This window comes from Trachurus trachurus (genome assembly GCF_905171665.1).
Source record: "Trachurus trachurus genome assembly, chromosome: 19".
Taxonomy (NCBI): domain Eukaryota; kingdom Metazoa; phylum Chordata; class Actinopteri; order Carangiformes; family Carangidae; genus Trachurus; species Trachurus trachurus.
This window is the reverse complement of record NC_139913.1, coordinates 4,756,379-4,771,158: the sequence shown is the minus strand read 5'-3', so window position 1 is coordinate 4,771,158 and position 14,780 is coordinate 4,756,379. Positions and strand designations below refer to the sequence as shown.

General features: G+C 44.9%; 2 protein-coding genes across 2 annotated transcripts in view; one reads left to right on the top strand and one right to left on the bottom strand.

The window, feature by feature from the left end:
* Positions 1-10,877, bottom strand: part of srcap (Snf2-related CREBBP activator protein) — a 50,581-nt gene extending 39,704 nt beyond the window's left edge. Inside the window, 6 exon segments of the mRNA XM_083994775.1 lie at positions 189-381; positions 2,165-2,305; positions 2,822-3,007; positions 5,608-5,892; positions 7,231-7,272; positions 8,737-10,877. Of these exon segments, the coding sequence (XP_083850901.1) occupies positions 189-381; positions 2,165-2,305; positions 2,822-3,007; positions 5,608-5,892; positions 7,231-7,272; positions 8,737-10,698 (2,809 nt within the window). The 5' untranslated portion in view covers positions 10,699-10,877.
* The window catches only part of acsf2 (acyl-CoA synthetase family member 2), a 288,967-nt gene that overhangs the window by 247,840 nt on the left and 26,347 nt on the right, over positions 1-14,780 (top strand). The window lies entirely within an intron of this gene.

Sequence of the window (14,780 nt, the reverse complement as noted above, 5' to 3'; positions counted from 1 at the left end):
TTGTTTCCAAAGAGAGTTCAGTTCAGTCATCGGTGTGTAGCTATGACAACGTCCCTGTGTGAACCAATGAATCAGCTCTGAAGGTGATCTCAGTAGCTGTGCACTCGCTCGTACACTCTCCTTTTACAACAAGCTGCAGGGTTTTTTATTATTATTATTTTTCTTTTCATTTAAAAAGAACTTCTCACCGTCCTCGTCCGCAGGGGGGGGCAGGGATTTCGGGGGAGTCACGGCGACGGGCTCGGCGGGTCGGGCCGGGGCCAGCGACTTGCTGAGCAGGTCCGAGTATTTCTCCGTCTGGCCGACAATGAAGTCCAGCTGCAGGTCCAGAGCCTTCTTCCTCTTCTCCTCCAGCCGGGACTGCTGCTTGTACTGCACCACCTTCAGGGGTTAAAAAGAAAAGAAAAGAAAAAGAGAAACAAGTTGAATTCTTTCATTTGTTTTGATTTGATCAGAGTTCCCACTTTTTTTCTTGAAATCATTTTCCAGATGCTACAGTCTGACAGACATGTTATTACACCACAACACATCCCTCGTCCCATTCATGTTTTCTTTTCAACAGTTGAACCTTATTCTGTACATTTAACCAGTTTGTTTCTATGTTTATTTCCAGAAGTCTGATTTAAGGGATGTGCAGTCTGTGGTTCTAACTTATCTATGAAATTATCGCTTACATGCTTAGAAATTATGACAAATATATCAAAGAACAACACAAACATGTTGTTTCTGTCACACCCAAAACAGCTGAGAAGCAGAGAAATCCCTCATGCTCGTCATCCAACACTGGAAAACACTCAAGTCAATGTCACTAGTTTTCCCGTCTGGAAAATAAATCCTTAGAGATCTGAAAAAGCCAATAGAGCTCTGGTATCTGATGTCACCATGTGATAAATAATTGACGTTTTTTCTCATTTTCCATGTGTTTTCCATGGCTGCAAAATTTGTCAACCATTTCCTGGGTTTTCCAGGACACACGGGAACCCTGTTGATTAATTTCCTACTAGGGATGCACATTTTGAATTTTTTTTCTGACCGATAACCGACGCTCGTTAACCAATTATTAACCGTTAACCAATAAGATTAAGATGCTTGCGGCGCACGGCAAAAAAAAAAAAAAAAAAAATTCAATTTTTTTTTTCCAGTGCCGTAGTTACAGGTGATTCACATCTATGTCCGTGTAGGTTACATTTATTGTCTGATCTTCCTTCATGGGGGCTGCTATAGCCTGCTGTCAGTCCTCCTGTGTAACTTTTTGCTGCAAAATATGACTGAAGGCACGTGAACTCTGCACGTGTCGACACGCCCCCATGAGTTGACGACATAAGGACCTAATAATAATTAAAAAAATAACCGATAGTATTAATCGGTCAAAGTTCTTAACGGTTAAACGGTTAATCATGTGCATCCCTATTTCCTACCAATCGACCAATAGATTAATCAGCCTGTTGTTTCGGCTCCACAACTGGACAAACAAATCATCTCAGATGAGACGGATCATCTCCTGCTGAGGAAACTAACTCATGACCTTGATTTAAAAACCGTATGAACTCTTTAGACACTGATGGCGATTAACAATATATACTGTATATAAATTAAATTTAATTAAAGTAGAAGGGGAATGAGTGTGATCAATAAAGTTATTTAAAAAATGGGACAGACAGAACTTTAAAGATGCCAAACAACTAAAACCGTGGGCCAAAAGTCGCTCAGGGAATTAAATTGCGATATAAAAAAGACAGAAGAGGAATAATATCATTGAAACTGCACATATTTGTCTCAAGAAATGTAATTATGTTTTGTAAAAGTACAGTTCATTAAATATTAAAATGTTAATATTTGTACTTTTTTGCACTAAAACAAAAGGGGAACAAAAATTTAGTTCTCATTATTTATAGGCTATGATGCTGTTACATAACTCCAACCTACTCTGATGGTGCTTAATTTAATCTAATTTATATACAGTATATATTGCAAAAGCACAAAGGGGATGTGTATGAACGATAAAGATATAAAAAAATGTGACAGACAGAACGTTAACGATGCCAAACAACTAAAACCTGAGAGTCTTCTCCGCCACCTCCTCCTTAAACGTCTCGGTCTCCGTCTCAGACCGACCGAGACGCTTGGACCAGAATGTTTTGTTTACTCCGTGAATCATCCGTACCTTCTCCACGCTGCTCCAGAAAGCCCGGACCTCCTTGGCAATAGAAGAAGCGACTCTCCTGATCTTGGCGTGTTCGTCTCTTTTGGCTTTTTCCTCCTTCTGCCTCAGCTCCTCGTGATGCCGCATCACCATCCGCACCACCTGGAGTAAAAAAAAAAAAAACACCACAGAACAGAACCGTCAGAAGTGAAGAGAGTTTATCTTAAACATGAGGTTAGAAATAATTATAATGCACTGCAAAAACTCAAAATCTTTCCAAGAATTTTTGTCTTATTTCTTGTCAAAATGTCTCATTTCTAGTCAAAACTAATCTCTTTCCACTTAAAATAAGACTCATCACCTAAATATGAACTTGTTTTTAGATCATTTTCACTTGTTTCAAACTAATTTTCACTTGAAATAAGTAGAAAAATCTGCCAGTGAAAGCTAGTTTTTTGTGCTTGTAAGAAGAAACTTATTTCAAGTGAAAATATGCTTGAAAGAAGTAAAAAATGTCTAAAAACAAGCTACTTTTTAATGTGTTGATTTCTATTTTAAGTATAATGAGATTTGTTTTGACTAGAAATTACATTTTGACTAGAAATAAGACAAATATTCTTGGTAAGATATTTGAGTTTTTGCAGTGTGGCGTTCGTGATGGTGTTTAACGTCGCCGACCTTCCTGGCCACGCCCCTCTTCCACCGGCGCTCCTGGGCGAAGTCGGCCGACAGCCACTGCATCTCCTCACACAGGTAATCCCAGTGGACTTTGGGCCGCGGCGGCTCCGTCAGGCGGGTGAGACGCTTCATCGACCAGAAACCTTCTCGCCTCAGCGACTGGGTTCGGTGCTCGATGTCGGCTTCCTGCGGCGACACAGCGGATTGAAAACAAAACAAAACCTTTATTTAGTTTGTTCATAATATAGATATATATTTATTTAGTTTCCAAACTGTATTTCAGTTCAATTCCCAGATTCATAATTTCAACACTAGGTCAGCAAATAATCTTCATCCCCTCATTTTTTCAAGTCTACTTTCTCTCAGTTCTCAATTAGATTTAGAGGTCCAAACTTTTGGAATTCATTACCAACTCACCTTAGAAACTGCACAAGCATAAATTCATTTAAGAAACAAATAATTCACTTTCTATTGGCCCAATTGAGCAATGCATAATCCATATTTTTTCTTTTTACATCACCTTATATTTTCTCTCTCTCTTTTCTAATTGTTTTATGTTGTTCTTCACATTACTGTAAATTAAATTTATGTTGAATGCTTATCTTTATAAATGTATGTTGAATTTGTATCTTGAATTTTCACACAATATTGATTTTCTTTCTTTCTCTCTCTTTTGAATTGTTTTATGTTGTTTTTTTCATTACTGTAAATTAAATTTATGTTGAATGTTTGTCTTTAGGAGGACCACTTGACAAGCCCTTAGGGTTTTTTTTTGGTTTCTCCTTCACATTTGCTTTATCTACTGTATACTTTGTATGTTTTTTGCTGTTGTTGTATGCTGTTTTATATATCTTTTATGTGCTAATAAAATACAATACAATACAATACAATATCATTTATAGCCAGAATAAAATAAAAAAACACAGATGCTCAGCGCTGCACCGACTCATTTTACCAAGAAGAAATTGTGGAAAAAGTCAAATTTCTGCAACTTTCAGAGAAGATTTCAATATTTGATGCTTTCTGCCCAAACAAAACATCACAAAAAGCATCTTTATCTGCAGCCGGGGCGCTCACATTTCGCTGTGTTTTGTCAGACAGTGACCTTTATCAGGACCAGTTAGCTTAACTGCCACTTAATGTTTCATATTGCATTACAGTGAGTGGATCCACAGACACACACACAGACCGACTGAGAGAGTGAATGAGTGAGTGAATGGGTTTCGGGTTTGGTTTAGTGCCCAGTGAACCAGGAGTAAAGAGACTCAGAAATAGAGCCTCGCTTTCTATTTATTGACTCGGGGAATCAATTCAAAATCAAATCAGGACGACTCAGAGAATCAGAATCAAGTCGAATCATGAGACGAGGAGGATCTTCAACACATCGTGGTCTCTCCTCCTCCGTCTGCACGTTCTCCACTTTAATGCAGCCGGGCAGGGACAGAGGAGGAAGGAGGGAGGAGGAGCCATGTCTGGATGTATGATGTTGGTGTTTTTACTACTGTTACGATGCAGACACTGTTTGTCCAAAACAAATTTCCCATTGGGACAATAAAGTCTATTCTATCCTGAAACTGCAGCTCGGTTCACGGCAAAGATAAAAACATTTGTCATATAATCTACTATTGCACAAACCCCTGAAGAAGATCATGCTGGTTCTGATAGAAAGCTGAAAATGTCCCTTCTTTAATTTAGTTTTACTTGGATAGGATTTGACTTCTGAGCTTCTCATCTGTATGAATTTGAATCTGAATGTGTGTGAGCCAAATGTTTGTTTGTTTTCTATGTTATACAGGTGCATCTCAATCAATTAAGAGCAGAATATCATGAAAAAGTTAATTTATTTCAGTTGTTCAATTCCTATAGTAAAACTCATATATTATATAGAATTATTACACACAGACTGAAATATTTCTTGTCTTTATTTCTTTTAATTGTGATCATTATGGCTTAGTTTAATGAAAACCGCAAAATTCACTTGGCTATCTTAGAAAAGATTTGAATATTATGGAAATAGTTGAGTATTGTAACCTGATGATGTCACACTCTAATCAGCTAATTATCTCAAAACACCTGCAGAGGTTTCCTGAGCCTGGATCAGCAGCTACACGGTCACGGAGAAGATCATATTCTCATTTATAGATTCACCTGTTCATGTTCTTGTTCTACCTTTTGAACATCTAATATATTAACATTATTAATATTAATATATATTTAAAAGAAAAATGCACAGTGGGAGCTTCAGGGTCTTTGGACTGAGGCTCCTCTGAATTAATCCAGTAATAAAATGCAATGCGGATAGTCCTGTAAAAGTGTAGGAAGTTGAGATTCTGTCGTTGCCGGTTCAGATCCATTTCTTCATGTAATTTAAATCAGAGCTGCAACAATTCATCGATTAATCAAACAATGATCGATTATTGAATTAATCGTCAACTATTTTGATAATCGAATAATTGGTTTGAGTAGCTTTTTAAAAGTCCAAATTCTCGGATTTCAGCTCCTTATATGTGAATATTTCTGGTTTCTTTGGTCCTTTATGACAATAAACTGAATATTTCTTTCGTTTGTGGACAAAACAAGACATTTGTGTACAAAACAAGACATTTGAGGACGTCGTCTTGTGGTTTGGGAAACACTGATTGATATTTTTCTACATTTTTTAACATTTTATCGATTAAATAATCAACAGATAATGAAAATAAATGTTAGTTGCAGCCCTAGACCGATTTACATTTTAATAATTCACTTAATGTTGTTGGTTTTTGTAAATTCAAGCCGTCACTCACATGTTTGGCGAGCTCGGCCATGTCCGTGTGGCGCTCCCCCCGTCTCTGGTGCGACTGCTCCGGAGAGGGCGAGGAGGAGCAGGGCGAGCCGTAGGTGCCCATGGACGTCGGGGACACGAACTTGCCGCTGGGGCCCCGGAGCGGCGAGGCCTTCTCGCGGCGCGGCGTGGTCCAGTCGCTGGCGGGCGACGGCCCCGCCGGCTGGCAGGAGGACGAGGACGAGGAGGTGGAGGGGGAGACGGGGGACGAGTTCACCGTGACTCTGTCGGCGATCCACTGTCGCACCTGAAAAGAAGAGAATGAGAAGATGAGGAGGAAGAAACCGTGACGATGAGACAACAACTTTGCTCTTTAACTAAAATCAAAGCCGCATGCAGGAGTTAAGATTAGAGCGAGTGTTGATTTAGACGCTAACGAGGCAACATGCTCCTGAACCCTGGCAGCTCCTCTCTCTCTCTCATGCAGTGACAATCACACAGGTCAAACTATTCCACATCATTAAAGGGATAGTTCAACATTTAGTCAGATCCTCCTCTCACCATAATCCCTATAGTCATAGCAGTAGGTTCATTACCTCTAATTATCGGTGCATGTTGTTTTGAGATCCGCGGGGCAGAGATGTGAGCTGCTCAGTGAACACAGTGGAGGTGAACGGTACAGGTCTCCTGTCCCTCTAAAAACTCATCAAATACACAATCCAACAACTCCACAACGCTCTGGTGGACAAGTTGTGACCTGCACATTCACCACGCTATGAAATAATCATGTAACATTACGAGACAGAGTTGTTTTAGAGGCAGATGCAGCCGGAACTACATTCCTGATGATATTAGGGAGTAAAAAACAATCCTTATAGACTACTCAGCCAATATTTACATTATTTTTTTTACATATTTCTGAATTCAACCAGACGGTTTTCAGTTCACCTAAAAACCACAACAACAAAAAAGAGTCTGAAGCCACAAAAAAAGTCAGATATTATTGGTTCTCAACAACCAAAACATACGATGATACTGAGAAAGACTTAGATCAGTCCATTAAATCCTCACTGGTTCCACCAAATGGAAACCAAATAACATCATTTCTTTAATAATGGCACAACTCAAACAAAATGCATATGACATTTCAGGAAACTATTCATCTTATTGGGGACCCAGAGGAGCCCAGCTACAACAGATGTTTGCTCTACTTGTCCCCCATCCCAGACACGGCTGCTGGGTGGAGTGCTTTCAAAAGTGCAAGAAGTTCAGAGTATTTGCTTTGTGTCTCTAATGTTACATAATTATCTCATAGCGTGGTGAATGTGCAGGTCACAACTTGTCCACCAGAGCGTTGTGGAGTTGTTGGATTGTGTATTTGATGAGTTTGATGAGTGACAGGCGAAAACATCCACTGTGTTCACTGAGCAGCTCACGTCTCTGCCCCGCCGATCTCAAAACAACATGCACTGATAATTAAAGGTAACGAACCTACTGCTATGACTATAGGGGTTATAGTGAGAGGAGGATCTGACTAAATGTTGAACTATCCCTTTAACAGTGACAGTGCACAACCATTACTAGTGTTTGTTTGTGAGCCTGTCTCAGTGTAACCGTGTCTCAGTGTCTCACCGGCACCACTTACCTTGAGGAACAGTGTCTTTCTGTCTGTCCTGCTCTGTCCATGCTGGAAAACACACATGGCTTAGCATGCGGCCAACTTAAAGGAATAATGCCACTAAAGTTATAATAATAATGATAAATAAAATGCAAATAAAATAAAAAAACACACACTGCTCACATCATCAACATGCAGAGAGATGAGAGACACATGCATGAATCAAACAAACACACACACACACACACACACGACACGGTGCGTTCACTGTGCTCCATCAGCGCCACCGGATGTGATTTATCTTATATTTAAAAACAAAACAAGGCCGAGGCTTCTTAATATCAGAAAGTAAAGATCAAACTTGTGCCCACAGGTTGAGGAGACGCACGCCAGCGCCGGCTTAATCAGAGCTGACAAGACCAAGACGCCCTGACACAGATTTAACGTTTATTTATCAGCTGTTTTCTCCTTTAGCAGCGGCGGCGGCGGCTGATGCAGATGTGGCGTTCAAGGACTCAGTGATTCACCGTGTCATGTTTGTTTTTGTAGTTTTTCTCCTTGTGATGCAAAAAAGAAACTATTTTTTTAAACTTTTCTCCTGTTTCAATTAATAAAGATTCTTTTTTTAATAATGTTTTGGAAGGAAAACTGTATTTTTTTGTGACTTCTTGATTTAAAAATTAAGATTTTTGCAAACAAACCTCATAAAGATTATTTTAACCCTCCTGTTGTCCTTCTGGGCAAATTGACCCAATCTGTTCCCTTCCTCCATCCTTCCTTCTTTCCACAATCCTTTTTCCCTTCCTTCCCTTTGTCCTTACTTCTTCTTCCTTCCTTCCTCTTTTGATCCAATTGACCCTCCATCTTTCTTTCCTTCATTTTCCACTTCCTTCTTTCCCTTCTTCCTTCCTTGAATGAATCTGTTCCCTCCCTCCATCTTTCTTTCCTTCCTTCTTTCCATAATCCTCTTTTCCTCCCTTCCTTCCCTTCTTCCTTCCTTGTACGAATCTGTTCCCTCCCTCCCTCCTTTCTTTTTCCCTTCCTTCTTTCCACAATCATTTTCCCTTCTTCCTTCCTTCTTGACCCAATTGGCCCAATCTGTTCCCTCCCTCCATCCTTCCTTATTTCCACAATCCTTTTTCCCTTCCTTCCTTCCCTTCGTCCTTATTTCTTCTTCTTCCTTCCTTCATCTTTTGATCCAATTAACCCTCCATCTTTCTTTCCTTCATTTTCCAATTCCTTCTTTCCCTTCTTCCTTCCTTGAACGAATCTGTTCCCTCCCTCCCTCCCTCCCTCTCTCCATCTTTCTTTCCTTCCTTTTTCCCTCCCATCTTTACCTTCGTCCTTCCTTCCTTGACCCAGGAGGACAACAGGAGGGTTAAATCCACACAAGTGTCTCTGAAGTGGAAACTGTTTTGATTCTTCATGTAAAAGTGTTTTAAATTACAACCTGAGGAATTGATTGATTAATTATGTGAATCTAATTACTAAAGGTCATAATGACGACGATGATGATGATGGTGGTGGTCATACCTTGTGAGTCGAGCCGGGCGTCGTCATCTCGCTCTCCGTTTTGTCGGCGTCCTGCTCGTCGTCACTTCCTCCTTCTTCCTCCGGGCTGCTGACTTGTCCCGACGTGGCGTCCTGAGCCTCCGTCTCTGCTTCCTCCTCTTCCTCCTCCTCCTCTTCCTCCTCCGCCGCCACAGCCACCGCCGTCACCGTCGTCGCCACCGTAGCGTCCTGCTCCATGTCCTCGCTCTCGTCCTCGGCCAACAGCGACGAGTCCGGTTGTTGTTGGCTGACGATACCGGCATGAGAAGGTGCAGGCGAGTCGGTGGCGGTTGTGGTTGTGACGACGACGGTGGTGGTGACAGTAGCAACGGCGGCATCGTGCGTCGCGGCTTCACCGGTTAAGGCCTCGTTGTCGGGCTGGTCGACAGGTGCAGGTTGGTCCAGCTGATGTGTGACGGCGGCGGACGGCTGCAGCTCCACGGGCGCCGCTACCACCGCCGTCGCCGCCGTTGAGCTCTGCACTTGATCACGTAAAGAGTCGGCGGTAACCGTTGGCGGAAGGCACTCCTCAGACGCGGCGGCGGCGGGCCAAGAGCTGTGGTGGGCGTTCGCCAACTTGGCGGCCGCGTTCTGCTGCCTGGAAACCTGCGCCAAGAGGGAGGGGGGGTGTTTCAGGGCAGGAGTTTCCCCCGTCTTGAGGAGGAGCAGCTTTGGGTTTATAACACCGGAGGAGAAGGCGGTGCGGAGAGTAGCGGTGGCGGTAGCGGTGGCGGCAGCGTTCTGGGATGAAGTCGGAGTCGTCGTCGTCTCCGGGTTTTTTTCTTCTTTGGTCCCTTCGTCTTCTTCTTCGTTCTGTGATGATAAAGAAACGCAGCCCGCCGGCGTCTTCGTGGCACTTACGACGGCGACTCCTCCTCCTCCTCCTGGCATCTGGTTGTGAGCAACGTGCAGTGAGACGACGGCGGCGGCGGCGGGCGGCTGCAGCAGCGCCACGTCCTCGCCGCCGCCGACCGTGGATATGAGCGATAACGAACCAGCTGCTGTCGTCGTCGTCGTTTCCACTTCCTGTCTCGGAGCAGAGTCGCTCACCTCCGTTTGGTCTGAAACGTGCGCACACGTCGTCACGATGTGAGTGGCGCCGGCGACCACCGTCTCCTCTGTGACGGTGACGGCGGCGACTTCCACTAAACAAACCTCGCCGCCGGAGTTCGCCACCAAATGCTGCCCGACGGATAAACCATGAGTGTCGCTGTTCGTCTCGGTGGCGTCTTGCAGCAGCGACGACGAAGAAGAAGGCAAAGGCTGCTGGGAAATGATGACGGTGGCGCCGCTTTCTCCGCTGATGGTGTGAATCGAGGACCCGAGGTGCAGCTCCAGGTCCTGTTTGACCGTGAACTCCTCGGAGTTTTCCAGTAACGCGTTGAAGAGGTTCACCTCGTAGCCCGGCGAGTGGCTGCCCATCTGCCCGCCGCCGCTGCCGGTGGCGCAGCACACCGTCTCCTCGGCGACCTCCTCCACCAGCTCGCAGAACTCGTACACCTCCACGGGCTGCGAGACCAGCTCGTGCTCGCCGTCCTCGCGCTGCAGCAGGTAGCTGGTGCCGGTCCAGTCGTCGCCGGCGATGTGAGCCTCCTCCTGCACCACCACGATCTCCTGAGCCTCGGCGAGCTCGGCGACCAGCGGCGTCTCGGCCGTGGCGAGATGATGGTGATGATGGTGGTGATGATGTTGGGAGGCGTGGTGGTGATGATGATGAGATGTTTCTAGAGCGACGACTATGCAGGGGTTCGGGGAGCTGTTCTCCTGTTGCAGCAGCGGTTGCTCTGGCGGTTGCTCTTCTGTCGTGCAGCCGCCGCCGCCATCGCCGCCGCCATTGCCGGACGCCGAGCTTTCATTCCCGCACTCGTACAATCCGTGAAGTGTTTCTCGTTCCTTTGGGGTGTCAAGTATCTCAGCTGGAGGAGGAGGAGGAGGAGGTTGCATTTCTGTTTCTGTTTCTGTTTCTGTGCGAGCGGCTTCAACAAGCGCTTTAACTTCCTCAAGTGTCTCAACCGCCGACTCCAGAGAATTCGCAGTCTGGAATTCTCCGGCGTCGTTGGCGGCGACCGCGGGCTGTGTTTGTGACAGGTCCGTTTGTTTAATCTCACTACTGTCGGAGGAGGAGGAGGAAGGGGGGAGCAGAGGGAGGGGGAGCGGAGAGTCCTGGAGACCGTCTGCCCGCCACGCAGCACCTGACGGAGGAATATGGCTGCCTTGATTTGCGTGGACAAGCGAGTCGCCGCCGCCGCCGCCGTCGGACCGCTCTGTGCTGTGCCGGAGCTCAACGCCCAAAACACCTGATTGTGGAGCAGCAGAGGAGGAAGTGGCGATGGCGTTAACATCTCCATCTCCGTCGCCTCTTTGCTCTTTCTCAACAAGTTCCACGTTCGTTTCAGTCTCTGGTTTACTATATTCCACTGTGACCGACTGTTTCTCTGTTGTGACGACCACCACCAGTCCGGCGCCGTCGCTTTTCTCTGTATCAGTTTGTGACCCGTATTGCAACTCCTCCTGCGGCGCTGCTGTGCTGTCGACCTGTGCGTCTGAGGAACAGGGGGGAGCGGGGAGGAGAAGCTCCGTTTCCTCCTCGATGATCGGTGCAGCAGCTTCGGCAGCGGCGGTGGCGGTGGCGCTCTCCTCCATGCCGGGGAACGGCGACGCCGAGACGCTGTCGCTCTCCGGCAGTGGCACGGTGGACGGATTGGCGAACGGAGGGACTGGGCGGGGGGCAGCTGCGACCGGCTGCGGGGCACGGCGAGGTGACTCCCCAGCCACATTCTGTGCAGCCTGGGGGACGCCACCCAGCAGATCCACAGCCGGAGAGGCACGCCGCCGCACCGCCTCCTCCCCGGAGCTTCCCTCCTCGGTGCTGCCCCGGCCACACACTGCACCTGCGGGACGAAACAGCCCGTTAGCAAGTGAGTACGTTTTTAAAAATGCAAGGAAACATGGAAAAGGTCAAGGTTAATGTGGTGCACAGATAAATAAATCTACCGTACTTTCCGGACTATAGAGCGCACGTATAAAGGTGCGTTCACACCGGACCTTTTATTTTTGTCGCTGGCAACAAGTTTACATATTAAGTCAATGCAAACGAGCAACTGAGTATTTAATCGCTCAGGCAAAAAATCGCTCTGTTGCTGGAGATGAGAAATCCCAACTTTCTGACCGTCAGTCGCTTGTCGCTTGGCTGCCGTAATCTATGCATACATAAAGCTGACTCACTGATGATGAGTGTTAATCTGTGTGAAAGTTGTACTGTGCTGTTTTTTATCTGTGTTGTTGTTGTTTTTTAGATGAAATGTCAAGTGATCTGCTGCAACTCAATTTCCCTACGGGGACAAATAAATTACTACTACTACTACTATGCGTACCTATGACAACTACTGAAATCATGGAAACGTAATGCAACTCCACCGTCCGGAAGAGCAAAGCCGGCTTGACGTTGTACGGCGCTTATTGTGGGACTTCCACAACAGGTAAACGGCGGCAGCAGGTACAATGTCAGCCGTGCTGGACCAATACAAACGGGAAGAAAAGAGCGACTCCGAGCGAGGTCAAATTCACTGGAATCGCTTGATGATGAATGGCGTCATCAGAGCGATCTGTTGAATTGTGCCAAACTGACGAGCGACTGCAGCTGAGTGACAGAGCGATTTTTTGGAGCGACACGAGCGACAGTGACAAAAATAAAAGGTCCGGTGTGAACGCACCTTAAGCCGCACCAGCTAAATTTTAAAAGAAAATACATATATAGGCCGCACTTGAATAGAAGCCGCAGGTTTTCATGTTGTACCATGAGATATTTACACAGAAAGACAGTATGGAACTGTGCAAGTCCGCTCGCTTTTCCACTGTTTTGGTTTCGCTCCTCTCGCCCATGTGCATTTGTTTACAACGAAGCCGGCGAATAATCAATAAATGGAGCAACCGGATAACATTACATAACATATACGGTGTTACGGCGTGTGTGTTTGTGTAGTCTTAACCGTCATAAACAAAAGATTACTGCATAGTCGCTGTGCTGTTTTCTTTTTTAAATCAAAACACAGGACATTGTCTTCTCCTCGCCACCTACCAGCCATCGACTCACTGCGTCTCACAAAACACACGGAGCCGCAGCGCACGGCTACTTCTAGGTCAAAACCATTTTTCAAAACAAGAACTCATTTTTAAGCTTATGAAAAAGGAAAAAGCAAGTCATCACCACACACACACAGGACATGATGTTACTTTCACAACTGAGCAGATACGTGTCATGTGTGTGTGTTTGTGTGTGTGACCTCTCACCTGTCTGTGGTGTGAGACACAGATCTTCTGTGCTTTCTACTTCCAGGATGCTGAAATTAGGGTCCCCTCCACATATTCTGAGGAAGTGAAAAACAGAATTAGTTCTATTGAAATCACATGAGTAACTCACACAATACACAACTAGTACAGTAGCACACTGTATGTTTACTTTAACATTCACTATTTTGGGAGATAAATATGTAGTTCTAATGACCGGTTAAGTTATAAGTTGCTTTATAAGATCAGATTTTTGTTAATAAATCTCATATAAATCATATAAAACATGATGCTGTGCAGCTGAAATGACAGAAACTGAAGAATTACAATAACCAAAATAGTTGAGTATTTCAAAACAAATCCCTGTGACAACACCACTTCAAGGCTGAGGATGAATGTGACAGTAAGATCTCTCCATTTCCTACAGCGTTAGAATACCAATTAATCAAGAAAATGATTGCGGTATTGATTAGTTGTGAGAATAATCATTTGTTGCAGTCCATTACAAGATAGTTATCACCTGCACCTCCAGCAAATACAACTATAAATCCTGCTTTTCTTAAGTAGTGGTGTAATAATTTAACAGTGATGGGGGTGGAGGCATTTTTCCAGCAATGAGGACTTTTACTTTTTAATACCTCGAGTTTATCTCTCAGATTATATCCACATACTTCTGCTCAAGTAAAAGAAAGAGGATTGAGTACTTCACAGTGCTGCTGCAGCTATGACTGAATAACAGTCGACAGTTTTTTACAATTAAAGATCTGGAGCTATTACGATTTTTATTATTAGATGTACAATTAGTAAACACAAATATGACAATGTGTAGGTTGATGAGCAGCATGTCACGTCACGAGATAAGCAGCAAGCAGCAGCAGCAACACTCAGAGCTAGGCTAGTCAACTTGTGCTAGGAGTGTGTGTGTGAGAGTGTGTGTGTAGTGTCTGCCCGTGGCCGGGTTTGAGAGTGAGTGGGTTATCTTGCAGCAGTAATAAAAAAATTTACTCCGAGGAGCTGCATTAAACGGCGGCCGAGTAGTTGCTCGCTCCTCCAAGTTGCATTTTGCTGCAGTCAGTCAGTCGCCCACAGGAAGAAGGTGTTAGGAAATCTGCAACATGCGCTCGGCTCGTCGCGAGCTAAAAAAGCCGGTGACCAAACAAACGAACGAACGAACGAATCGCGCGCGGGCCCTCATTCATTTGATGCGCTCGTGCATGTACGTTATTTTTCAGTTTTTTTCTTGTAACGTTAGCCGCCGTGGTGGACTACTTGTAGGCAAACTGGCTAACGTAGCGTTACCACCGTGAGAAATCAAATCTTTCTGCAGTAGTTAATGGTGGAGGATGAAATGTGAATCGACTTTTCAATGGGATCGTTTTTGTTTTCTGTTTTTTTGGGGGAAATAAATCAAAAAAAGACACACAGTTTAAGTGGTTAACGTTAACGCCTAACGTTCCCGGTGTTACGTCGAAGTCCGTTCCGTTCCCCACTCTCTCTTCAACCGTTGGTTGCCCCTGTACGGGTTGTTAGGGGTTACGTTAGATTAGGTTATTATGGTATGGTTAGGCGCGCGGACAGGTAACTGTTTCGGGATTAGGGTTTACCAAAAAAAAATGAAAATAAAGCACGACCGGTTTGGAAGAGAGGGGTAAACTGGGGGATTCGGGTTGTGTGGCGGTTAAAGGGGGGAAACTAATCGATCTGGGGGACGTATTTCAACACAACACCGGTTTGGCTAG